Raw genomic sequence first — 27,555 nt, forward strand, 5'->3', positions numbered from 1 at the left:
TGAAATACAGAACAAGTGAGACATTCAGCATATCTGAAATTAACTTCACTTCTACTTTTGTAGCTTTTGTTGTACTTTGAAGCTTTTGCTATACTCTGTGTGATACATTGTCCCCTTCCCTCAAATAACTTTTCTGATCATATCCTCACTCCGCTGCAAACTGCTGCTGCTGTTAATGGGGCATATTGCTTAGTGCAACTTATTGCTTGGTCATGTTCAGTGACTCTTACTTTAAAAACCTCCACTGCCAGCTGCCTCCACCTCCTCTCCTCCCTCACAACCACTCAACTCTGAAGCACTCTTAAAATGCTCTGGGTAGCAAGCCAGCCTCTCAGGACCAAGCTACAGGTGCACCTGGGTTGCCTTCAGCCTCTATCTGCCTTATGCCAGCCAATGTCTCCAGCTTCCAGCCTCAAACAATCCCCCCTCTCTCTGCCAAAGTCAGCCAGGCTGTGCACTTATACCCTGTGGCCAGGGACAGGGTGCCAGTTTATAGCTTAGTTGCATCTGGTGACTCTTGTTTTAAAAAAAACTCTGCTGCCAGCTGCCTCTCCCTGCACCAACACTGGACTCTGAGACACTCTTAAAAGGCTCTGTGTGGCACGCCAGCTGCTCAGGGCTAAGCTACAGCCATCTCTGAGTTGTGACTCTCTGAAACTGATGCCAGCCAAAGCTGTTGGTGATGAGAGTTTTTCCCTAAGGATGACTCTTCATTGCCCATGATGTGGAACTCTGAGAAAAAGGGCTCTGGTCCATTGTGTTTTGCCCAGTGGGCTGCTTTGACTGTCCTTTCCCACATTTTGATCTGTGGATGCCTCACCTCTGCTGAGCTCCAGGTGCCCGACTGCCCACCAAATCTGCAACAGGGAAGGTGCCCTGCTCGCCCAGAACTTCTTAGCTAAAAACTGGAGATCCCCTTGATGCCAAGGCTGAAACTGCTCAAGGTGCAAGACCCCGAAGAGGAGGTTTGACAACCTGAGTTTGAAGGATATGGCTTCAGCGAGTTTTAAAAAAATGATTTTAAAACCTCGAACTTTAAAACATTCCTAAAAATCAATGGATGAATGAATCTGCTTTAAACATGGCATGACTAAAGCCCTACCTAAGAGCTATTATGGTGCCAAGTTTCAACTCTTTAACTTTAAAAATGATAGCGATGTAAGCATTTTTGTTATTTCCCATTAAAGCAGAGTTGCCCTTTGGGTGGAGAGGATGGGAAAAATCTGGATTTTTCTTCAAATTTCATAATTCCCTCCCTTCCCAGATTTGTTACCCAAAATCCTAACAAATCTGGGTTTTTCCTGTCATATGGTCACCCTAGACATGAGTACAACAGCATCCTTCCACCAGGTTCCCCAGCAACATAGGCATACTACCTCTGATAATGGAGGTACCATATAATCATCAGGACTTGTAGCCATTGGTAGCCTTCTCCAGGAATTTGTCTAACCCCCTTTTAAAGCCATCCAAATTGATGGCTATCACTACATCTTGTAGCAAATTCCAGAATTTAACTATGAGCTTTGTGAAGAAGTACTTCCTTTTATCTATTCTGAATCTCCCTGCAGTCAGCTTCATGGGATGACCCTGGGTTCTAGTGCTATGAAGGAGGGAGAAAAATGTCTCCCTATCAACATTCTTCACACCCTGCGCTATTTTGTACACCTTTACATAGTTTTGTATATCCACAGAATATACAAAATTTAGCACAGAAATTAATCCACAACTGTCATAGCTTTGGTAAAGAAACCTAGTTGTATTAGAGATCCTAGTCCCTTCATAGAGCCACAGTTTCCAGCATTTGTGGGAATCCTGGGAATATGGTATTGTAATATAGGTACTGTTATAGTAATCACTGATCAGTGGATGTGGAGAGAGCGGGGCGAGATCTCTTAGTGCTATCAGTGAGAAGGTATTGTGCAGCTCTTCTGTCTTCTTTCTTAATGGATTTGCTATGTTAAGAGAAAAGACAGAAGCAACAGTGGGAAAACATGGAACGGTTAACAACTGAAGACTAGGTCTGGATCCCCTGTAAAATTCCATGAGTACAGGAGGGCAATTGTGCCATAAAAGTCTCATCTGGAAGCATCCAGAGAGATGGGGGGGAGGGAGGGAGGGAGAGAGAGAGAGAGAGAGAGTTGTGGATGTTTTATATTTCATAGCCAAATACACCTCTGATGCTCCGTTTCATAACAATATACCTCTGTGCTTAAGTAGCCTGTCCAAATGGGAATAGCCCTAACACAAAACATTCAGGGTCAATAGGTCTGGGTACTTTGTGCATTGATAGAGTTGGAAGGCTTTCACATATACTGGTATTATTTGCTTGAAATTCATTGCTATTCACCATGAAACCTAAGTACTAGGATCATTATTAGTATACTGGTGCCTTCACCTGTACTTACAGCAATAAAATATTGTCCATATGCTCAGACATGCACGTTGTTTCCATTTCTCAAGGATTCTATGGTAATATTTTGATTAATATTGTTTTCTGGCCAATCTGTTGAAGTTTATTAAAACAGGAATGTAGTCATGTTGTGTGCTGTTTATATAGGCTTTCTACCCTTAATGATAAAACAACAATGCAAATTTGTGTATCCCCAAATGAATAACTGAGATTTGCATCCAAAGAATTGATGTTGTTCACATAAGGAGACCACACACAAAAGCGAAATTCAGTACAATGCCACACCACAATTGATCAAGAATCAGATTAAAACAGAAAAACTTACCAACCTTCTGGGTAATTTCCGTTTTCTCCATTCGCAAAGGACAAATCCAGGTCAGCAAATCAAAATGTCTCTTTCTTTCTCTCTTTCTTTCTTTCTTAGAAGTCAAATTCAACTCAAGCTTTATCCTCTGAGCACCCAGAGCACTTATTTCAAAAATCCATGCAGCTTACTCTTTATAGAAGCTTTGGAACAGTTCCTCCACCATTTGTATTGTGTAGATACAATGCTGTTAGATCCAGGGACCTGAGGCAGCACTGTAAAGGAGAGACAGGGGGGACCCTGGCACTGATTTAGACCAAACTCTAAATATAACCCAACCCACTTTCCGTGCTTCTCTCTCCAAGCACTGAAGAGAGACGACCTTGTTGGAAAGCTGACCTCTTTCCTCTTGTTATTCTTTGCAGAGGAGATAGGACAAAATGCAAGCTGCAGACATCTGCTTGCAGCAAGCAAGGATAGGTATGGGCATTATCTATATCATTACCGCATCCGGCTTAATTTCTGCCTGTGCGCATCTTTTGCAACAGGGAACTCCTCGGGGGATTACTGCTTTCAGCCTTTTGCCCCTTCTGCCCGTAAGCTTTATTAAGTCTGGAAAAGACCATAGCACTTCCCCCCTTAGAACATTGGACTGTGCTGTGGTTTATATTAATGCTGTAACTATAAGTGTGTACCATGATAGCTTAGATAGCTGTGCTACTTGATGAGAAACTGTAACTGCATTTAAAGTAGATGCAAGAGAAGAACATTTCGGGAAGAAAGTATGAGAGATGTAGGCCAACATCTCTGCAAGGTCTGCAAGGCCTTGAAGGATACGTGTGCTGTATTGTACGTTTTGCTTTGCTGCATCAGATATTTATTTATTTATTTATTACATTTTTATACCGCCCAATAGCCGAAGCTCTCTGGGCGGTTTAGTGAGTTTCTCAGTTTGCAATTTCTCAAAATAATAATAATAATAATAAAAAAAAATTAAGTTGAACAAGGGAATAGTTTGTTCTTGTAGATATTAATGGAACGTGGTAGACACTGTTTCAAGTAGACAAAAAGATATCGGTACCCATGTTTTGGCCCATTAGGAAGAAAAATTAAAAACATCACAGCAGGGTAATACCTTTGTTAGGACCAATTAAAATACCGCAAAGTTTTCTGCAGTCTGAATGTCAAGCAAAATAGGGATTGGGAAAGAGAACAATTTGGCCATAATGTTGGAGCCCCAAAGTCTGCAGTTATGAGTCTTAAGATGGAATTTAGGAGATGTTATGCAGACTTACTCCGTCTCTGTTCCTTTGCAACTTCAGCTGCTCCTGAGTTTTCTCTTCCTCTTTTTACAGTGTTGTTAAGAAATGTTAAAATTAGAGAGGAATCCTACAGCCCCAAAACACCATCTGAGAGACCACAGAATGCTGTAGATTTCCTCCTCTGAGGCCATAGACAATGCTGGGAGCACAGAGGGGGGGATCCAAGTGGGGATTTCCCCTCCCCACTCACCCAGCCCTCCCCGCCACCACAGAAGCAGTTTCCTCTCCTGAGGTCTGGCTGGTTCAGGCTCACCTTAGGGCAAACTGTGGGGCAAATTCATTAGCAAGTCAGCAGGGAGGCAAAAAGGTCAAATGCAGTTTTATCAGTCCAGCAAGAGGGCAGTTCAAAAGAGGAGATGTTGGTAAGGAGGCAAAGGCCAAGAGCACAAGGTTGCCAGTCAAAACTGAAAGTGTTTAAAGCCGGAGCCCAGTCGCATCACATCACATCAGACGCTTCTGTTTAAGGAGTTTTTTTACTCATGAGAGTCTTCCTTTGTAAATGGCCCCCCCTCCTTACAGAAGTTTCTCTGGGTTGCCTCTTGACAATGCTATTGCAGACTAGGGGATAATTCTGCCTCAGAGTCAGAGTCCCTTGCCTCTTGCAGAGATGGACTTGCATCAGTCTCCCCTGAGGACACATGCGTCTGGTGTTCTTCATCTCTGGGACCTCTAGCTTTTCCTCTGAAGATGTCTCCTCCAGTGCAGGTATGACAGTAGGGGAGAGAATGAGTGTGCTGGCTGTAGGCAGGGAGGATCTGCTTGGATCCGCAAGCCTCTCAGCTCCTGTAACTGCCCACAACAAGGTAGGTGAGCTAGATGGGCTCAGAGGCCAATCTAGCAAAGCAAGGACAAATTGCATCTTCCTTTACTTCTGGTATTACTGACTCAACACACCTTGGAACACAGACCAGTCAAGAAAAAGGATTGTCTAATGAGTCGATCCATTTTTTTTTAATCTCCTACCTTTATGATTCTGCTAACAGTGTAGCAAATGAAAAATACACAGCAACTGAAAGTACAGTAACCAGAGAATAAGGCATTCCTTTATCACAGGATCTGCGGATTCACAGAATTCTTGTATATTTCAGAATACATGAGTTACGTCATGAGGAAAACTGGAGATTGTTTTACAATATATATTAAGCAGTTGTGGGTTGGGATGATACATTTTGGGATCTTCGTGTGTGAGCTCTTATGAAAACATGGAGAACAATGTGAAAATGTCGGAGGTGCATATGTGGGCATGATCCTAATCCCCCAACTGTGCGCATGGACTGAAAGGTCTGCAGTTTCTTCCCTTTATGTTAATTGACAGCACTTCAGAACTAATTGATTGCTGTTTATTAGGATTAACTGCGAACTGCAGTTGAATGGAGGAAGACGTAATATAGCATGTACTTAGGATAAATTTGGAAATTAAGTACTTAGGGGTCCAATCCCAGAATTCCCCAGGGAGTTGTAGGACTTTTTTTAAAATCTAAGTATGCATAGGATTGCACCCTATATAAATGGGGGAGTGGGAGGATTAAATTTAATTATGTTGCTTTAAAAATGTATTGCACTTCGCTCAGACACGACAGAGTGTTTTAAACAGCAGTAAGAAATATAAATAATAGTCCTGTTCAGAAGACACCTTAAACCCTGCTGATTAAGACTTTTGGTTAAGCAGCAGGATTTAAGGTGTCTTGTGCCCTGCGTTTTGCTAAACCATGCTCAGTCACTAACCACAGTTGGACTGTCTGCAGCAGGGTTAGCGGCTCTAACCGTGGCTTAAAGCGTTGTGTGCAACAGCATGACTTGTGGTTAGTGCTAACCCCAGAGATCCACAGTTTTGCTAACCAGTGTCATCTGAACAGGCCCATTAATTAGTAACTAAAGAGAAGTTCATAAGTATTCACCTCTATGAACTGATTCTTATATTAAAGGTTACTGCTTTATATTTTGCAGGGACAAGATTATGGGAGATGTCTATGGATTGAAATAGATTGTAATCAAATATTTGAAAGCCACATGGTCACCTGGGAAAGTACTTTCTTATTTCGAGAGTATTATTCTCCCCCACCCCATGAATTGTTTTACTATTCAGATTTTGTGGCCAAGGGGATCTTGGTTTTTGTAGGTCTGCGATTTTAGTTGCTGCAATGACAGAGGAGAAAAAGAAGCCATGAAAAGTCTCTCATGCCAATTTTGGCTACTGTATCAGGATTTTAGATGCAGGAAACATGTGTGATAAAATCACCAGGGATTGGAGGTCAGAACAGATGGCTTTTAGTCTCAACGACAGCAATCTCTACCATGTAGTAGTCCTTCAAAGTATGACCTGCTGGTTAATTGCACAAATGTGCTACATCTAAGGCATAACAAGCAAGATCGTTGATTGTTTCAGGAATCAAAACAGACACTTGTATGGAACCAGTTTATTAAACATTTTACACTTTTGTTTTTTTTTAAATGAATATCCCTGATTAGAAGTTATCTGATTTCGGAGTCAGCTTCTGCCATGCTTATAGCCCAGTTTATTCATTTTATGATTTAGGTTTATGAAAATGTATATTCTGCCTTTCTACTTAATCAATACAGCAGATTCCTAGGAACCTGTTTAGAAGGTACTATATATTATTTGCCCTTGCCCTGCTCCTATTGATCTGTTACAGGCCAAGAAGCTCCAATGCAGATATGGGGCTCCCCCAGCTCAAAATGGCTTCTCTGTTCATTTCAACACAGAGAACCAAAGGATTGCTCTCCCTGTTCAAATTGATGAGATTCTCCTCCATGCATAGCCCTGTATAACCTGTGCATAGAACCAGTGGAGGCTGGTGGCTCCGATGTCAGTGGGGCTTTGAATCCATTCTAGGCTTCAATCAGAACTCTAAAAGCGCTTGGATAGCTCCTTTAGAGTTCTGACTGGTTCTGACTGAAACCCAGAGTGGGCTGAATGCTCCCCTGATATCGCAGCCACCAGCCTCCACTGCATAGAACTCTAGCTTGAGGTGGCATAATCTGGTCATACATGTGAAAATTCAGCCATGTGCTTGTAGAATCATAGAATAGCAGAGTTGGAAGGGGCCTACAAGGCCATCGAGTCCAACCCCCTGCTCAATGCAGGAATCCACCCTAAAGCATCCCTGACAGATGGTTGTCCAGCTGCCTCTTGAAGGCCTCTAGTGTGGGAGAGCCCACAACCTCCCTAGGTAACTGATTCCATTGTTGTACTGCTCTAACAGTCAGGAAGTTTTTCCTGATGTCCAGCTGGAATCTGGCTTCCTTTAACTTGAGCCCGTTATTCTGTGTCCTGCACTCTGGGAGGATCGAGAAGAGATCCTGGCCCTCCTCTGTGTGACAAACCTTTAAGTATTTGAAGAGTGCTATCATGTCTCCCCTCAATCTTCTCTTCTCCAGGCTAAACATGCCCAGTTCTTTCAGTCTCTCTTCATAGGGCTTTGTTTCCAGACCCCTGATCATCCTGGTTGCCCTCCTCTGAACACGCTCCAGCTTGTCTGCATCCTTCTTGAATTGTGGAGCCCAGAACTGGATGCAATACTCTAGATGAGGCCTAACCAGGGCTGAATAGAGAGGAACCAGTACCTCACGTGATTTGGAAGCTATACTTCTATTAATGCAGCCCAAAATAGAATTTGCCTTTCTTGCAGCCATATCACACTGTTGGCTCATATTCAGCTTGCGATCTACAACAATTCCAAGATCCTTCTCGTTTGTAGTATTGCTGAGCCAAGTATCCCCCATCTTGTAACTGTGCATTTGGTTTCTATTGGCATTTATCCCTATTAAATTTCATCCTGTTGTTTTCAGCCCAGCACTCCAGCTTATCAAGATCACTTTGAAGTTTGTTTCTGTCTTCCAGGGTATTAGCTATCCCACCCAATTTGGTGTCATCTGCAAATTTGATCAGTGTTTCCTGCACTCCTCGTCCAAATCATTAATAAAAATGTTGAAGAGCACTGGGCCCAGGACTGAGCCCTGTGGTACCCCACTCGTTGCCTCTCCCCAGTTTGATTATTCAGATAAATCTTTCCTTGTAGTGCTAATGCTTGAGTTAGTGCATTCCAGGACATAGTTTAAGGCATGTGATACAACAACTATTCTGCAGCTAAGTAGGTCTTGTCTTGTCAGTGTCTGGTTTGGGAAACAGCCCGGGAATGCTATGTATGCGGCCATGAGTTCCCAGGTTGAAGAAATGAGGGATATAAATGTAATGTCATCTATTGCACTAGATGAACTGTCATCTTTTAGCAGCCGTATCATCTGGCTGCAGGAGAGAGAAAAGTGAAACAGCATAGCACACTCCATCTGCTCAGCGGAAAAAAACAGCTGCCATTTGGCTCCATTACAGCTGCTTGTCCAAACTTCAACTATTGGTGTCTGAATTTGCTTGTTTTTCTCTTCCCTCCTCATCCCCTTTTCCTTTTGTCTCATATCCTATTAGATTGTAAGCCTGCGGACAGGAACTGTCTTGTTTGGGGGAGGGGGCTTAATCTCTGGAATGCACTTAGGCAGTTTAACCAGAATAAATAAATAACGCACCAGTTTCTGTACTAGAATTTAGTCCATTTATATCCACCAGAACAAGAAATGGTACATTGTAAAGATGCATTTGAAATAGTGGATGCTTGCACAGGAGACATTTAACATATCACAAAAGCGGTTTCTTCCTCTGATTTGTATAGTTGTGTCACTCTAAGCTGAAAGAGTTGGAGCCTGTTACATGTTTCAGTTCAGTCCATAGCGAAGACAGGCAGTTAACAGGTGGTGCATTGTTTGCGAAGTTCTATCATGGAATCCGTTTGTCTACTTTTAGAATTCTATAATGAGCAATATACACGGAGATACAGGAGAAGGGGCTATTTATCACTCTGTTTTGGATACACCTCCTTCTCTCCTTTCTAGACATGCCAAGTCAGGATTTATAAAGAAAAGTTAAAGTTAGCAGTCAGATTTTCTTGGCAAGCTAGAGACTGTGCAAAGTCGCTAGGTTACAGTATACAGTGGGTATCTTGGGAAGCAGTTGACTCAGCACATGGATAGAGCAATACAAATATATTCCAGTGCATGGTAAAGGATGAATTTTGAACTTCTGAATGATCTACTATATAGGATGTTAACTGATCAATTGGAATGTGATCAACTGGTATTTCCTCCCATTACTTTCGTAATACAAGTTGGGCTGGCAACAAAATGTTGCAGTGTGTCCCCACCCGCTCCAGGAAGATATCTTCCCCAGCCCCTAATTCGTTCCCCACACTTACATGCCTCAAAGCTCGCAGGTCCTTGTCAGGCTATTTTGGATTGTTCTTTAATTTTTTAATTTTCAAACCTCTATACTTCTGCATACCTATGGGGTCACCTTACCATGGTAAAACTACTACTTTATTTTTGTGAGCCTATTCCACTTCCAAACTGATAGCCACGCAAGCATGTAAAACCACTATTGGGAGGAATGATTGCAGCAAAGTTCTTTGATCAGCAGACAGAACAGTAGTCATGTTTTTGAAATCTGCTTTTGTCTTTAGAGCCTTCTGGTGATGAGTCCTTGGAAGAAGATGCTAGCACAAGCAAAACAATTCAGCAACGTCCCAATCCAAAGCTTGTGTCTTCACAGAAAAGAAAACAGGTCGGTTTGATTTTATTCGCGTTACTAGGAAGCAAATATATCTGATGCATAAAGAGCAATGAACGCTGTCATTTCTGTGCAGCTGGGCATTTAAATGCAATTTGGGCCAGGCTGAGCATCCCGATGCGGCTCTTGTACGTTTGGCCAATGGATGGGTCCAGAGTATTATTTTCCCTTCCTGCTGCTCTCTAGTCTCAGGACAACTGACAGTTCTTTCTGGCAGGGAGGAGGAAGAGAGCACTCTGCAACTGCTTCCTTCTTCTTCATGGTCCCTGTGCATCACACATGCGGTTTCTGCCCTGCACAGAGCCTCCTTTAGACCTTTCAGGAGACAAGACCTTTAGGAAGAAAGCTCTCCCACACACACACTTCCATGCATGCCTCGAGGGCAGCACTCCCACCTTTCCCCTCCGTTTCTCCCAGGAAACTGCAGCAACAGCCCCAAACTGAGAACACTAGTAAAATTCATATCAGAATACCTGTAGTGGGGTAGGAGGGTGGGTTGTGTGAATTTTGGGTGTGGGTGTGGAATTTCAGGATGAAAATGGGAGGGGACAAAGCCTGTTGCCAGCTGCCAATTACCAGTAGAAAAATTTGCAGGACACTATTATACATTGAGACAAAGTTGTTCCCAAACAGTGGAGCACAAATCACTTTCTGAATATATTTGTCCCATTCATCCAAGAGTATATCGTAAATGCCACTTTTATTACTATTTTCCTTTACATTTAAAGCTTGTAATTAACCAGCTGGTAACAACGTTTTGTATAGTTCATTCATTATGTTACATAAACCCAGTAGCTGTTGGTTGTTTTTGTTTTAAAATTTTAAACCTGCCCTAGTTTAGAAATTCCTGCTTATCTCTTATCGGCAGTATGCGTTCAATTTCCTCCAGTTCCACGCTGATTTTAGCAGATAAAGAGCATGATCCAAAATCTTCTCATTTTCTGGCAGATCCTGACAGCCAAAACATATGCTTAATTTCCACAGCATCATAGGTTGTTTCTAAAGTGCCTTTTAATGGTGTTGTAATTCTGTCCAAATGGTAATCTTTCTTCCAGCCTACAGAATGCATCCTCCCTGCAGAGAGAGAGGAGCCTAAGGATAAAAAGGAACCTGAAGTGAAACCAAAGAGGAAAAGAAAGGTATTAGCTCTTAATTGACATGTCAGTGTAAATGCTTTCAATTTTAATTAATATCTTATTTGATACAATAATTGTAGAGGATGAAATTAAATATTCAACTTGATTACATTATCCCAGCAATGGTAAATACTTATTTAACAACAACAAACAAAAATAAATCAACTAGTTACAACACTGAATATAACCTTAATACTACTTTCCATAAACCCCTCTACATTTCTTTTCTTCTCAAACATTTTTATAATTAATAACTCTTAATCATTTGCATATACTCAATTAATATCAATTGAAAATTATTATCGCTCACAGAAATCTGTGTTTCCTGCCATAAATGTTTTTCAGAGGTATTCTGCAGTGTTCGCTATTATAAGAAATACTCTGATAAAACAGATTCATTTTCAAGACCGCACAAAACAGTTGTTGTTTTTTAACGTTAAAGCTTTCCCCTACCTCATCCTGGTCAGAATGTTGTTTTACAGCCATCAATGGTTTTATTAAAAAGTACCATTGATTTCCTTCTTTATTTGGGAATATACATTTCTCAGTTTCATTTTACTCCATTAATGTATTTGAGCTCAATTATTGTTCAAGATATGACTGGAGGAATTCAGTGTAAGAGAATATACAGAGAAATGAGTAATAAAATAGAAATTAGCCTTGCTTAATAGGCTAATCCAGCTACCACAACATCCATGCTATCCTATGCAAAGACATCTGCTTGTATTTCCATTCCATCAGTGAGAGAAGAAAAAAACACCACAACAGCCCAATGAGTGTGGAGTGTGCTCTGCAACAGTGGAATGCTGGCTGCCTATTGGAGGATGGAGAACCCCAAAAAAAGGGATGGGGGGATGGAATGGTGCTAGCTGGGATCCCAGAGCACATGCCACATTGCAAGATCATCATAGTCACGGAAGTGCCGAATCCCTCTTTAAAGACATCCAAATCGAGTGGCTAAGGATGCAGTCCTATGCAGAAAAAAGTCCTACAACTCCCAGCATGCCCCAGCCAGCGTTGTAGGACTTTTTGTGTCTAAACATACATAGGACTGCACACTAATTCAACTTGGCGCTGCTGTTTTTCTAGACAATGTTGCTAATTGTGAAGCTTTCATGTCATATTTTGACATACAGATATCCTTGGGAGTTTACATTTTGTGTCAGGCTTTGTAACCTCTGGCAAAACAAGGAGCAACTTGTTTGAAGAGGCGGCTAAGTTCTGACAGATCTAGGGATGCCGCTGAAGTTGAAACAGTGCTTCTTCACAATTACATGAGTCCAGCGGGCATAATATTAAGCACTTATTCTCAAGTAAAAAATATAAATGTCTCCGTTTTGGCTTTGGCTTGGGAGAGCTGGAGATATTATGCTAAATCGAGAGCTTGTTCTGCATCCTATATTTGACAATGAGTGGCACGTGGTATTCCTAAGGAACAGCAATGGTTTGCTCTGGGTAAATGATGAAAGCAACTCAAAGAAGTCTTTCTTCAGCCCTAGTACTTAGGGCTACTTCACATGTGGTCATTTGCTGCATGAATATTGCTTTAAAATAGCATGTAAAAAGTGTGTATATATCAGGGCTGGATAGGAAGTAGTTCTCCAGATATTTTGGGTTTCAAGTTCCAGCATTCCTGATCATTGGCCATACCAGTGGGGCCTTCTGGGAGTTGAAGTCCAAAATACATGGAGACTTACCTTCTGCCCACCCCTGTCATATACTAAAATTACATGAGTATATTTATTTTTCTGTATGTATACATGGTATACATGTGTCAGGAAGCTGGAGCAATTCTCAGCTTCTTACCACATGTATGTGTAAGGAGCAAAATAGTTAAGAAATAGAAACAGTTAAGATTGGAAAGACACAGTGCATAGTTACCCCAAGATCTGCTGACAGCCACCAATTTGGATGTCCACGAAAGGGGATTTAGACATATTCACGGAGGATAAGCTATCAATGGCAACTGATCAGGATGGCTATATACTACTTCCAGGATCAGTGCCGCCATGCCTCGGAATATCAGTTGCTGGGGAACAATAGCGAATGAGGGCTATGGCTCTCATGCTCTGTTTGTGGGCTTCCCAGAGGCATCAAATTGGCCACAGTGGAGAACAGGATGCTGACTATTTCGGCCTTTGGTGTAATTCAGCCAGACTCTTCTTATGTTTTTAAATAGGTATTGGGTGCCTTTGCCATGCACGAATGTGACCATGTGGGTTTTGCATATGGCTTTCCTGCAAATTATTTATTTATTTATTTATTTATTTATTTATTTATTTATTTATTTATATAGCACCATCAATGTACATGGTGCTGTACAAACAAAACAGTATCCATGTTGGAAACTGTCCAGAAGGAAGCTTTGCTTTGTTTCTCCCCACCCCAAAATTGCCAAATAACCTCATTCTGGTACTCTCCAAAGCAGCCTTTCCCATCCTGGTCCCCTCCAGATGTTTTGAACTGTTTATTTATTTATTTATTACATTTTTATACCGCCCAATAGCCGAAGCTCTCTGGGCGGTTCACAACTCCCAGCATTCCTGACCATTGGCCATGCTGGCTAGGGCTGATGGGAGTTGAAGTCCAAAATGTCTGGAGGGCACCACTTTGGGGAAGGCTGCTCCAGAGCAACGTTTATTGCTCTGGAATTCTGTAGGAACGCAGCATTGAATCCCTACATGAGCAAGATGTGAGGAAATCAATGTGGCATGGATATCACAGTAATTTATAGTGTCCCAACAAACGTCTCTTTCTTTCCCACTCCCCTCACTCATTCTTTTTTTTTTAATGTCTTTTGCTCTTTAGCATCTGGAATGAATTAGAAGCAAAATAATAAAACTTCCTGTGTGAAGAACGTTTTCCCCACAGCTCTCTTTGAAGGAAGGGAATATGTTCAGGTGTCCTTGTTCTTACTGTTATGGAATTTCTTGTTAATATCAGCATCACCCTCAAGAGGACCATTATTTTCCTGAAGGAATTGAGTGACTCAGTGAATGATGTAATATCCCATGAAATAGTCGTCTCTCTCCTCCCCACCAAATGCCCCCCACCCCAGTTTTTAAGGGAAATGAGTCTCATTGATCTTTGTTAGATTCTTATCTATGTATACTATTCTGAGTGTATAAAACCTCACTCCGAGACATACCCAGTAGACAACCATTGCATTTAAAGGGAAACATTAATTTGTACTGGGCCCGTTGGAAAGTATAGGCATGGATACTGATAGAGTCCAAGTCAGTTTAAGAGATTTTGTCAGTGGGTCAGCTGTCCCTTTCTGGTATGGTTTAAAATTTGAAAACATTGAATAGCCTTACCCAGCATGGTGTCCTCCTAATGTTTTGTGCTATAACTCTTGGCACGCTGGATCGGGATGATGGGAGTTGAAGTCTAACATATCTGAAGGGCAGCTTGGTGCAAAACAAAATAAAAACATAAGAAGAGCCATGCTGGATCAGACCAAGGGTCCATCTAGTCCAGCATTCTGTTCACACAGTGGCCAACCAGCTGTCAACCAGGAACCCACAAGCAAGACACCTGCCCATGTTTCCCAGCAACTGGTATATATATGCTTGCAAAGTTGCAAAGACAAAAACCAACAAGTGCTAAAGAACGTGCAAGTACTGTCAGTAAACCATTGAACACTACTAACATACAAAAGCCTTACGTACATTTTATTACAAGTATACATGTGTTGAACATGGAATAAAATCTAAATATACCATGTCTGAAGAGTAATAATGTTAAACCTCAACCCCCCAAAAATCTTAACTGCTATGCACACAGGATTTGTTGGAATGAAAGGCACAAAGTTCTAATTTTTGAATAGGCAAGTATATATATATATATTAAGAAATAATATACTGACAAAGGAAACTAAACTGTGGGTATGTGGTAATATCCCATCTTGTTGAACTTCGTCAAGCGCTGCTGTTGGGTAACCAAGGTTCTTGATCAATACACTACAAAAACATTAAAACCATCAAAGGGTTCAGATGATTCACACATTTCATGGACAAATTATTTGAATTTTTGTCATTGCGTTTCTTTGTTTGTGATCCATTGATCCCTAAAAATGGAAATATGTTTCCATTTTCTACATGTGTTTCTGTTTCTTCCTGAATTATCTGAACACTTATGTGGTTGTAATAAGTTTTTAATATTTCACTTGACCAAGAACCTTTGTAAACACTTTGTAATAACACGTGCATAAGACTTTTGCATGCGTATTACAGTGGTGGCCAAAATTGTGGACACTTTTTGAAATGTTCATGTTTTGCAACTTTGCATGCTTGTAGAAAATGTTCTGTTTCACGAAATTCAAATGTTTATATATCAATTGAAAGATAATTTAATGCTGAATTCAATACGAAAAACAGAATGCAAATATCTGCAGTACAAAAAAGGTTATGCTTACTTTAGTCTAAAAACACAGGTGTGATAGAGTAAAGAAGCAGATTAGAATTGCCAACCCTACTGGCCAGTCACAATCCTTGTTCTGGGGACCAATCACATGGCAGTAGCTGTGATACATCATGTTTTAAGTTGGAGAAAGCCAGTTTTGCTGTTTGTTCCGTAACTGAAGCGCATTTGGAGATTGTGTGAATATTTGAAGTGTTTCTCAAATTAAAAGTGTACGTACATACATCATAAATAGAGCCATGGCACCAAAGAAAAGAGTTGATTGGACACCCAGGAAAAGAAGCAGGATTGTTGTATCACGTGAATCAGGTCTTTCAATTGATATATAAACTTTTGAATTTTGTGAAACAGAACATTTTCTATAAGAATGCAAAGTTGCAAAACATGAAAATTTCAAAAAGTGCCCACAATTTTGGCCACCACTGTAGAGTTCAGTAGTTTAATGACAGTAGTTGTGTGCTCTTTAGCACTTGTTGGTTGTTTATAGAAGCTTATTTAACAGCTGACCTGGGATTTCGGGTGTGGGTGGAGAGATGGCGACCACATACGCAAGGAAATACAGTAAAGCTGTTTGTGTAGGCGGAAAAAGCAACATTTGTTCTATAATGTTTTGGCGTGCCATACAAGCGTCTGGACTGAATCCTATCCTCTTATAGCTCTGTGGGCTGTAATAAAATAACCAGAATATAAGAATTTGAAGACCTGTTGTTATCAGGACAGAAACAAATAGAAAAGCACAATGTGTTTACTAGAAAGACCACTCAAGACTACCCAGTGTATTTAAAGTGCCTCTTTCTTTTATTTCTTTAGAAGAAAATTTCTGATTTTCTTGCAAAATCATCTCCAAAACCAGGAACCCCTGCAGACTTACAGAAACTGCTCAATGAACATTTTGGTGCTAAACGTTCGGTGATTGAACTAGAAGAATTAAAATTACCAGGTAATAAAGAATAGCATCATAGATGTGCAATCAAGAAAGACCAAGAACAGGGATTTGGATGAGTTTGTAACAAAACGTGACTTAAAAATGTATTTGTTAGAAAAGTATTATTTGTTTGTTCCTAGCTGTGGACTGACAGAAACAAGAGGTTGCCAGTACACGCCTCATCTACAAGCATCTCACAAGTGCACATGGCTGGGGCTTTATGTAGATGTCTTGTTTTTTTGGACCAGTACCTCCACATACACATGCGTGTGTGGCTGTTATGTGATTGTGGGAGACCACCACCACCACCACCACCACCATTTATGCACATTTTTATGGCCACTATGAAGGTTTGAGGCCTACAAAGACAAGGTAATAAACTCAGGCCTAGGGGTCTGGAGTTTTCTGTTGGGAGGGGGTATCCCTGAGAGAAGTAGCTTTATTTTTCTAGTTAAGGTTCATTCCCCGTTAAGTTTAGTTTCTCCATTTAAGTTTCATTTCCTCAAAGTGCGGACTTTACTTTCTGTTTTGGGGGTAGAAGGTTTAAAAGAGTGAGAGAGCCATCCAGGAGTCAGACTAGGGCCAGAGAAAGACCTGAGCTTATGGAAGGAGCAGAAAGAAGCAGCTTAGGGTAAAAGAACTTTAGTCTTTGCAACTTTTGTTTTCTGTTAATGCCTTTGTATCACTCAGCTCTAAATACGTTTAGTGGTAAGTTGCTTGTTTTACTTAAGCCTGATAGCCACATGTTGTGTTGCCTCCCTGGGGAAACATCTCCAGTTCATGCCAATACTGATCACTTCACATGAGTTTGCATTGTGGACTAGCTCAGATATATCTGATGCCAATCATCCATCTTTTTCACATAGAACTTCACACAAATCAGAGCCTGTCTTCCTACGAATAAGGAATTCTGCATTTCTGTATGGACTCTTTGCTAGGACATTTGCAGGTGTCTTTAAGAGATGTGTTCTAATTCCTAAACAACTTTAATAATAACACAGCTGTGAAGCAGTAATGTTTAGTATCTTGCTTTGCAAGGCACTAGCGGTTGGAGGCACACATTTCTAGGATTTGCTGTTCTGGGCTTGGCCAGTGGTGGTTCAAGTGGAACTGTACCATTTTGTGGTCGCAGTTAATGATTCAGACTTTGAAAAAGAAAGTTGCAAGGGTCCCATAGCATGTACACCCAGTTAAGCAAAGCTGTATTTAAGAATAACGGTGAGATAATTTGGGAATGAACCTAGATTGGGCTGAAAGCTGTTCCCATCACTTGGTTAATCTGCTGTAAAGCTTCTTGCTATTAGCTATGAGTGCTTGTGAAATTCTGTCTTCCCAAAGAGCATTTTGTCTGGCTTTTGGCAAATAGGCATTCCTGGAAGATTTAATCTAAAGTCTTAGTTGTAACACCAAGCAACAATAGTTGTCTCTTGTGGTTTCAGATGCCTGTTTCCTCCCCGCCAATGACCTCACCCACAGTTTTTCTTCCTATCTGAAAGAGAGTAAGTAGCTGATTGCTCAAAAGTTATAGTGTGGCTACAATTCTAATTTTGATTCTTTTCCTGAAATATTTCAAATAAAAGTGAGCATTTTCTCCTTTCTTCAAGACGCCAGCTGGGGTTGCATTCCGCCCAGCTGCCGGCCAGCCGACAAGTACACGGAATGGTACGAGGCTGTCTTGCCTTGGCAACTCATGTTTGTGCCCTGACACTGTGCACGTGCAGGAGTTGCTTGGGACTGCCATCCAGTCGAGGCAGAGAAGGGGGGGTGTTTAAGAGATGATAGGCAACAGGGGCAAGCATACAGTACTGGAACCCTGGGCTCTATCGCACCAGCATGATCTGGCGAGTGGGCGAGGAGGGACCAAGCACCACAACCCTTGTGCTCAGCTCTGAGAGGTCCTGTGATCTGCTGGTAGATTGTCATCTACGTTCTACCCAGCCCCATTATAAAAGATCACCAATTACATTTACAGACAGAAAATGTAGTTTATTTATATATCACTGGAATACAAAATATTAAGATAATATATTACCATGTTATTGTTTTTGCTTATATAACCATTATAATTTATTTATTTATTTATAATTCTGTAATATTTGTGATATTTAGCATTTTAAGTTGTTGTTTTTTCCCATTCCTGTCTTCGTTTTACACTAGAGGGGCCATAGCTCTGTGTGAGAGAGCACATGCTTTGCATACAGAAGGTCCCAGGTTCGATCCCTGTCTTCTCCAGGTAGAGTGAGGAAATAGGAATCCCACCTGAAACCCTAGAGAGCCCCTGCTGCCAGTCAGTGTGGACAGTACTGGGCTAGATGGACCAATGGTCTGACTCAGTATAAGGCAGCTTCTTGTGTTCCTAAGAGTAAGCTGCAATTTAGTTACTGTTCTCTCTCTATACGCTTATAAATGATTTGGCTATTTGGGAGATTGAACATTTTTTTCTTTTTCTTTTTTACAAAACCATCAAATCCAGCACAAACAGAAAAAGAGAGCAAACATCTTTTTCTAAATATAACAAGAACAGTGTTCTGTCAAGTGACTACTACAGTACAGAATAAAACGATTCCATTTATCTGCAGTGTTATTACGTTTGAATTTCTTGTGTTTCTATATATAGATCCATTACTTTATCCATTTTTGCAATATCCAAACACTTGATCAACCATTCCCATATTGAAGGGGACACAGTATTCTTGCAGTATTTAGCCTAAAGTTTTTTGTTTTTTTTTGGCAGAAAACAATAAATTAATTATCAGTAATATTTGTTTGCAAATTATATCCAGGTCAATAACATTAAACAAAACTAACAAAGGGGATAAGGTCAGGAAAGGAACTCTGATTTTGGTCAGCTTGGTCAGCTTGCCACTCGCCAGAGTAGCATTTGCTTTAGGGAAGCGGCTGGGTAGCAAACTGAAACTATGTCGCCGCCACAGTACATTACTCTTTTTCAATCTTCATAAAGCATTAAAGCTGGAAGAGAGAGAGCGCCTAGCCTGGCAGATGCCAGTGGTACATAACTGCAGGGGTGTACAGAAGGTAGATCTCCTGATGTTGTTGTTGACTTCAACTCCCAGGAGCCCCTGGCAGCATGGCCAATGCTGAGGATGCTGGGAGTTGAAGGCCAAAATGTCTGGAGATCTACTTTCTGCCCACCCCTGGATCACTGTGTTTTCCCCAACCGGGGCAACATAGTTAGAAACATAGAATCATAGAATAGTAGAGTTGGAAGAGGCCTATAAGGCCATTGAGTCCAAATGCTTGCTCAGTGCAGGAATCCACCTTAAAGCATCCCTGACAGATGGCTGTCCAGCTGCCTCTTGAAGGCCTCTCGTGTGGGAGAGCCCACGACCTCCCTAGGTAACTGATTCCATTGTCATACTGCTCTAACAGTTCTGCTCAAGAGTGGGGGAGGGAGCAAAGCAAGAATGGAAGGAAGACCTCCACCCCATCCATACGTTTGCTTGCAACTGTGGTTTTACAAAACAAACAAGCATAAACATGTGGCAGCCACTGGGCAAGGGCTGTGCTCCTTTAGCCGGCTGCTTTTCAACATCTTGTTATGTAATTAGGCGCTGCTGTTGCATGTTGGAATATCTGCTCTTGATGCATATTGTGTTTCACACTGCAGTCTGCCCCAAGTGGGCGAAGCTCCGTAAAAACCACACAGAGAAGTCGTCAGTGGTGATGCTGATAATCTGCAGCTCTGCCCTCCGCTGTCTGGAACTCATCAAGTATGTCATTAGCCAACATAATAGAAGCTGGCACCCTTTCTGAGGTTTTCCCTGGAACCAGTGGAATCAAAGGCAAAACTGGAGCATTGTCCTCTGCTAGCCGACGGAGTTGCAGATGGAACAGCTCAGACTCCTTGTCTACACTGGGCTCTGGAATACTTGGACAAGTTTAGCTTACTTGCCTAGCTCTAGTGTCTGTACTTCAGTCGTAAATCAAGGTTTCCTTTTTAAAACGACAACAACGAAACCCCATGAAGTTGCCTTCATGGCGCTGCTTTGCTGCTCCCTTCAGAGAAAACCCCGCGGTTTTGCTTTTGCGGGGTGGGAGCAGGAAAACCCCATGGCAGAAGGGAGCACGGGCTTTCCAGCGGCCATTCGGCTCATTTGACCCGCCCTCTGCCCGGCCTCCGGCAACCTATCAGCAGTCACTATCCACCCAGAATGCCCCCAGCTGAAGCAAGGTCACATGGTGGAAGGACCATGGTGACCTTGCTTCAAGGGGAAAAGTCGGGGTAAGTCCCCAACTTTTTAAATGTGGCGCTTTGGGGAAAAGCCCTACGGTGGCTGTGAGTTGGCAGCTGTGTCATATAACCAGCGCAGCACCACCGCGCAGCCACCACAGGGCAAATAAGCCATATAGACGGCATGTCTCTTGTTGCATATGGTATCAGGTAACTGGAATACTACAAGTGCATTGCACCTTGGCCTACTTGGGTTTCACCAATGGCACCAGCACTCCTTTCTCGTTTGTTCATTGGTTGATATGGTTATGTGTGTGTGTTTTTAATTAAAGAAAAGGGGCGGACATAAGGGAGAACGCAGTTCCTAAATAATTGTGTAAAAAGAAACGTTTCAGCTGTATAGAACACTTGGTACCTTTGTATAAGCCAGGGGTGGGCCAGGACATTTTGCTGCCTGAGGCAGAGCAGGAAATGATCCCTGCCTTCTCCCAAGTCAAGAAGTAGCACAGCGGTGGCAAACACCCCCACCCACCCACCCACGGTTTGGTGGCACAGCGGCTGCAGAAAAGGAGCTAATTTCCTTGAAAACTAGGTGTGTGTGGAGCACACAGTTTGTTTTCAAGCAAACCCACACACTTTGTTTTAAAGGAAAATAGCCCCCATTTTTGCTGCTGCCATTCTCCAGAATTTGGGCAAGCAAAATTGGCAGCACAATTTCAGTAGTGCAGCCCCAGGAGCAGTCCAGGGAGGAACTGACCCCTATATCTGCTGGATTTTCCCTGCCCTGCTCTAGGGTCTCAGGCAGAGAAGACTTTTTCAATCACCTGCTACTTGGGCGGCCTTTCAGCAGGAGATGCTGGGGCCTTGAGCTACAGTGGCTGAGCCACCAATTTTGTTAAAAGATACGTCCTTCTTCTCCCTTTGATTGGGCTTGTTTGAAACCAGGCCATCTTGTACCTGAAGCAGAATAAAAAATCATGCCCCTAGACCAGCAAGCCTAACACCATTGGTAAAAGTACTTGAGCTCTCACCCAAGAAAGAGAGAGAACGTAAAAAGCAGACCGAAAATCAGAAAGTGGCTCTCATGTTGCATGTTAGTTTCCTTTTTTGAAACTATTTTCTCTTCTAGGTCAATGACAGCATTTAAAGGAGATGGGAAAATTATTAAATTGTTTGCAAAACACATAAAGGTAAACAGAGTTAGAGATGAGTTTATTTATTATAAAAATAGCAGTCTACTCACCTGCTGCGCTGTTGCCTTTGGCTATCTCAAAACTCTTAATTTGTACAATTGCTTGTCTTTGTTTATTTCAGAGTATCATTCTGGAACGTTTAAGTAGTAGAGCATTCTTTGTACAGTAAAAACAGCAACAACACCCTCCAACCCAGCCATTATGAGAACAGATTTCAGACTAACTCAGATGGAGTTGGAAACAGGACCTGCTTTCCCATTTCCCATTTCCATACTCCTATTTCCTATTTCCCATTTCTTTGTTTTTTAAACATGGATTATGAGCACAGGTTGGTGCTTTAAATGAAAGGCTGAATGTGACTCACATTCATATTATTACACCAAAAGGTGATGTAGGTTGGACGTGTATTTTACTTAGCAAAGTACAATCCTCTATTAGATAAGCTGTTAGAGGGCAGCCCTCTATTTGAAGGCGTTCTCTGTTTGTTTGAAAAGCTGTCCAGTCCAAATCCAGTTTAAAGATAAAGAACCAGAAGAAGACAGAGCAGCAGTGACCTTGAAGTTGCCATCAAGTTAGTACCAGGAGAGGGGACAAAGTTGAAGTTGCCCATGAACAAGTCTGCTGGACAGCGGAGTCAATAAGCATACAGGTCATCTGGCCTTCTTCAATGCGCCTGCCTTACAGTGGCCCTAGCATTCGTTATTTATTTTTATTTATTATTGCATTTATATCCCGCCTTTTTCCCTGCAAGGAACCCAAGGCGGCATACATCATCTTCTTCCCCTCCACTTTATCCTCACAACAACAACCCTGTGAGGTGGGTTGGGCTGAGAGTCTGTGACTGGCCCAAAGTCACCCAGTGGGTTTCCATGGCTGAGTGGGGACTAGAACCCGGATCTCCCGACTCCCAGTCTGACACTCTAGCCACTACACCACACTGGCTCTTGTCACTCATCAATGTCTGTGGCTCCTCCAGCCAATTGGAGCAGCAGAAAAGTTCTCTCTGAATCCTACAATTGTTTTATTATGGTTTTAATTTTTGTGAACCGCCCAGAGAGCTTCGGCTATTGGGCAGTATAAAAATGTAATAAATAAATAAATACAATTGCAATTTTTAGACATCCAGCCAAGTTGAACCTCCTGAACACTTCATAGTTTCTTCCACCTCAGTGTACAGTACAGTTTCGCTGCAAAGAGCGTATTTCCTCTACTCAGTTCTGGACAAGTTACTGCAAATTCAATCTGGTGTTAACTTTATAGAGAAGTACATTGTACATGTTAACTTTATAGAGATGTACTTTTCGCAGTTCTACAGAAGGATACTGTTTTTTTCAGTTGTTTGTAGGGTGGGGGGGATATGTACAGTACCGCAAAAGGTGGAAACATTTAATGGTATATTAATAGGAAACAAACTGTTTATATTCAGTGGAGTTTAGTTACTTTTCCTTTTCCTCTTGAAATGTTTCCACTGACACCCTCCCCCCCCCACCCCATGTAATAATGCCAAAAGTCTCTTTAGAGCTTGCTTCATGCATCTAATGTTGTTAATTTTTTGAGAGGGAATCAGAAATGCCTATTCCCCCCTCAAGTTCTGATGAAGCAATTTGTTGTTATTTCCTTAAAACAGATACAAGAACAGGTGAAGATGCTGGAAAAAGGTGTTGTCCATGTTGGTGTTGGAACACCTGGAAGGATAAAAGCACTCATAGAGCAAGGTAGAAGAGGACAGCAATGAAAATGGAGCATCTATACCCTTGAATGGTTTCATGAGTCAGAGAGCAGTCCTAACCCCAGCTCTACTGGCTGGAGGGGGTTAGAATGGGGTGGAGGGTAGGGCACATTTGTCCTAAAGGATTCACCTGTGCTGGCGCAGACATCCGTAAGCATACACCTACTGCCAGGGATTGCTAAACCCACCCGCTGCGAGGTTACTGAGACTCGCTATGCAATCCACAAACTCTTTATTCAGTTCATAACACTTCTTCACACTTGTAACATTACCCCTAATTAGCTAAACAAAGCAAGACAGTTGCCTGTCAACTCAAATGGATGGTTTCCCGCCAGGCCCAGGCTTTTGCTGGCTTCTCCTTCAGGGATGGTCCGCACCCAACCTCTGACAGGCAGCCATTCTGGCGGACCACCTCCTCTCAACTCTGGCCACCTCTGTCATCTCTGTCAGTTCTGGTGTTCCCTCCCCCTCTAACAAAGGCTGAGTTCTCACAGAAAGGAGGGATGGCGGTCTCTGAACCTGGGCCTCCTGTTCGATAGGCCCCTGAGAATATTCATCCCTGACTCTTGGGGAATTTCCTCCCCTGCTTCAGCTTCTAGCTCTGCCTCCGAACCTGAATCAAGAGTCTGAAGCCAACTAAAGAGCTTGGGCCCACTCCTGACACCTACCACTTGTCGTGTTTCTGCTGCTGCTATACCCCCAAATAAACAACTTTTTCTGGCATACACTTTCATGGACTATAGTCCTCCGTCAGATGCATGGTGTATTATGGACAGTTTCCATTTTTTTATATAGTACATACGGTGGTGGAGGTGGGGTTAGAAGGAAATTCAGTGCAGGAAGTACGGATGGTGATTGCAACAAGACTCTTTGTTGGTTTTGCTCCAACAGACTACTACAACTACCCTCTGGAAATCATTATATCATTATCATTAGTGGATTTAGGAATTTGAACAGAAAAGTGGTTTACAAATCTTGTTAAAAATACACCATCAGCATAATAAAACAATAACTCTTGCATTTTTATGAAGCAGACGTTTGGGGAATTAGTTGCTGCAATATAGTAAGGATTAGCAACCCAGTAGCTGTTCTGCTTTTGTGTTTAGCTATTGAAAAGACATAGGGTTGATTCAGTCTTCAGAAGGTTGTAGGGTTCATGCTATAGTCTGCTAACCAAGAAAGGCAGGCCTAAATACATATAGATTGGCTGCCTTGGGATTAGGCTGCAAAGGATCTAAAAGCCTACAATCATTCTGACATGCACTTATGGCAATTGGTCATATCACCAATAAATGCTGCATGCTGTCTTCTCAGATGGCCTTTGCCTGACACCCTTGAAGTATCTCGTCTTAGACTGGAATTGGAGAGATCAGAAGTTAAGAAGACTAGTTGACATCCCTGAGGTACAAAGCAATAATCTATAGCTATGTCTGCATCTGTATCTATACTTATACCTATATTTGTGGCTATATAAAAGGGGGGGAAAGGCAGAAATTCCTGTAGTTACAGTGATAACTTCTATTCCACATTCTAGAAATACACGGAAGTGGGACTTTTTACACAAATGCACATCACACTGTCAGTTTCAGACTGAAGAGTGGTATCTTTTAGGGTTTCTCTTACAAACTGCAGGAGACTGGGACAAATCACTGTATACAGAGGAACATCTGGATTTTTCATTAAGTGTACACTCAGCCAGGAGATGCAGTTAATCACGGTTCCTTACATGTGTTTAAAGACACTTTTGTCATATTCTCACTGTTTAAGGGCAGCATCTTAAGTGGGCATGTAAATGCGTCCCTCTTCATGCTATGTGTCCATCCTTCAATCTGTCTATCTTACTGTATCCAGCTTTTGACCAGAGCCTTGAGAGTAGATCAAAACAATAATAGTAACAATTTCATTTAAAAGCCTTTATAATGTAATAAACCAAAACTTTTTGAACCTGTTAGGAGAGATGGGGCGGGAAAAGAGAAGAAGATTGAAAAACAGAATTTTAAAACTTAGAATTAAAGAAAAACAGCAGCAGCAATAACAAATTGCCCTGCACAGAGTATGCTTAGTTCATCTGAACATGGGAGCAAAGAAGCAGAAGGGGCAGCTCTGAACTGATGCAGGGCAAGCAGGTAACAGTACCTTGGCTTGCTGGCATTCCTGGCTTGCCTTCCTTCCTCCCAGGGCAGCGATGGCCCATAGAGCAGGGCTCTGCAGACAGGGCCGGGCAAAGCTGGTAATAGGCCCGGGCCAGATGGGAAATTTAGGCCCCATTTCAAACTGCACATTAAGTATTTTTAATCCGTTCTAAATACATATGAACTGGAACGATTTATAAAAAAGGTAATGGCAAACACTTTTATTCAAGATGTATATAAGACATCACTTCTTCACATTCAGAAATGCTTTACGTGCTTTTCTCTGGGCAAATTCATTAACAACAACAGAAGTATCAAGCAACTTTGCGTTGTCAGTGTTAATGTTCAAAACTGCTAATCCATTCAAATGTTCTTGCACTATTGTGGACCGAAAGTATGACTTGATTCGTTTTAGGACACTGAAGCTCCTCTCATTAGAGGCCACTGTTGCTGGCAATGACAGAAAAATTGCTACTTTGTAACAAATCTTTACCAAAGGGGTCCTCCTTTGCGTCTACCAGGGGGCCTCGGAGTAGGCCCCCTCAAAATCATAGGCCCATGCCAACTGGGGCCCCCTCTGCCCAGCCCTGTCTGCAGAATGTGGAACTGAATCTTCTGGTAGATCTCTGAGTGATTTGCAGTAGATTGTCAAGGATTTCTGACTCTCAGGTATTCATCAGTAGCAGCAACAATGTGATTCTTTCCTTCTCTGGCTGTGCAGAAGTGCACTGTGGAAAAGAAGTCAGCTCATAGTCACTAGGAGTGGATTTTGGTGTAGAAAGACTGTGAGCACCACTCAGTCCTAGTCTTCAGAACAAACTCCTGGGATCAGAATTCTTTAATTCTAAGTGTATGTATTTTGCTCCAGTTGGTAGATCTCTGGTTTCCAGTAAAAAAACGGGATCCCTCACATCTGAAGTCTGCCCACACCTGCCATGGAGCACATGCTTTGTATGCAGAAAGCCCCATTTTTCTTCTATGGCATCTCCAGTTAATTGGGTAGTAGGTGATGGGGAAGAGACTGAGGAACCACAGCCAAAGGAAACAATACTGGCCTTGAAGGACAAGTAGACTGATTCAAAGCTGTTTCCTACATTCCTCTTCTGCCTCTTTTACACAGGGGACTTGGTCTTCTGGGCTGGGTTCCCACAACACGCTAACCCCACCCTATGTGGGTTGTTGTTGAACTATGGGTTATCATGTTGTCTGAACGCAGCGGTTTTTTCCGCAGGGTTGCTTGTTAACCACACAGTGTGCTTGTTAAACACTGAACAACCCAATAACAAGCCATAGGTTCTCAAAGTGACTTGTTTGAGAGAATAAAACATGATAACCCACCCTGCAGAAAACACGCTGCGTCCAGATAACACGATAACCCACGGTAGGTTAGTATGTTAGCCGTTGTCTTGGGCTACCTTCCTCTTTATCATCCTCACTTTCCTGTTAATTTTCTTAACACCCCAAACCTAAACTCAGTTTTATTAAAGTCAAGTCCTATTGGTTTCTCTGACACCTCCTTTCAAGCAAGCCTTACCAAGTTGTCCTGCTGTTTTCAAAACCTTTGTGCCTATCCAAAGTTCTGGAACAGTGTATTTTCAAACGGAGTTTTTAAAGATAGAACCATTTCTTTTTGTAGCAGTTTTCTAATATATGAATGCATTGATTGACCCCTGCCTTCCATAATAAGTCAAACAATTTGCTGTTTAGGCGTTTTACTTGATAGCTTACTTTTTTAAAGAAGTTGCATTTTATGGCTGCACCCCCAAGCATACTGTTTTCCCTTTATTAAATTCAAAATTAAGAAAAAGAAAAAAATATGCTTCCTGAAGTACAGTATACAAAAGTGCCAAGTGTAATTGTGTAGATTTATATACAAATATCGCATCATTTTCTCCTATAACACCGAAACCTAAACTAAAGCATGCCTCAATTACAATATGATCATATCAGTAAAGCAGCCCAAATCAGACTTAACTTAGTATTAAATCACTCTGATTTGTGTTTAGAATTGGGATGCAAGTGAACTGTTCTGACTCCTATGCAGTTGTAATCTGTGGCAAACACTCATATGTATATACTGACAAATCAGTAGACAGGGCCAGAACAGACATTGATTTAAAGTAGCAATATCTTTCTTACATTTTATTCTAGTTAG

General features: G+C 41.8%; 2 protein-coding genes across 5 annotated transcripts in view; one reads left to right on the top strand and one right to left on the bottom strand.

Moving 5' to 3' along the window:
* Positions 1-3,040, bottom strand: part of FILIP1L (filamin A interacting protein 1 like) — a 194,856-nt gene extending 191,816 nt beyond the window's left edge. The window contains exon 1 of one of the 2 annotated variants that reach the window (XM_063126889.1): positions 2,740-3,040. The gene's annotated coding sequence lies outside the window, so the exon portion shown is untranslated. Of the gene's footprint in view, positions 1-2,735 lie in introns of both variants that reach the window. The other variant, XM_063126890.1, reaches the window with a different exon arrangement.
* CMSS1 (cms1 ribosomal small subunit homolog) overlaps positions 1-27,555 on the top strand; it is a 225,649-nt gene that overhangs the window by 196,105 nt on the left and 1,989 nt on the right. For all 3 annotated transcript variants that reach the window (XM_063126894.1, XM_063126896.1, XM_063126895.1), the window contains exons 2-9: positions 9,565-9,665; positions 10,727-10,810; positions 16,040-16,169; positions 17,594-17,653; positions 19,783-19,885; positions 21,476-21,536; positions 23,167-23,254; positions 24,583-24,671. In XM_063126894.1, coding sequence (XP_062982964.1) covers positions 9,565-9,665; positions 10,727-10,810; positions 16,040-16,169; positions 17,594-17,653; positions 19,783-19,885; positions 21,476-21,536; positions 23,167-23,254; positions 24,583-24,671 — 716 coding nt within the window. The remainder of the gene's footprint in view (positions 1-9,564; positions 9,666-10,726; positions 10,811-16,039; positions 16,170-17,593; positions 17,654-19,782; positions 19,886-21,475; positions 21,537-23,166; positions 23,255-24,582; positions 24,672-27,555) is intronic.

The sequence above is a fragment of the Elgaria multicarinata genome, chromosome 5 (assembly GCF_023053635.1).
Source record: "Elgaria multicarinata webbii isolate HBS135686 ecotype San Diego chromosome 5, rElgMul1.1.pri, whole genome shotgun sequence".
Lineage (NCBI taxonomy): Eukaryota > Metazoa > Chordata > Lepidosauria > Squamata > Anguidae > Elgaria > Elgaria multicarinata.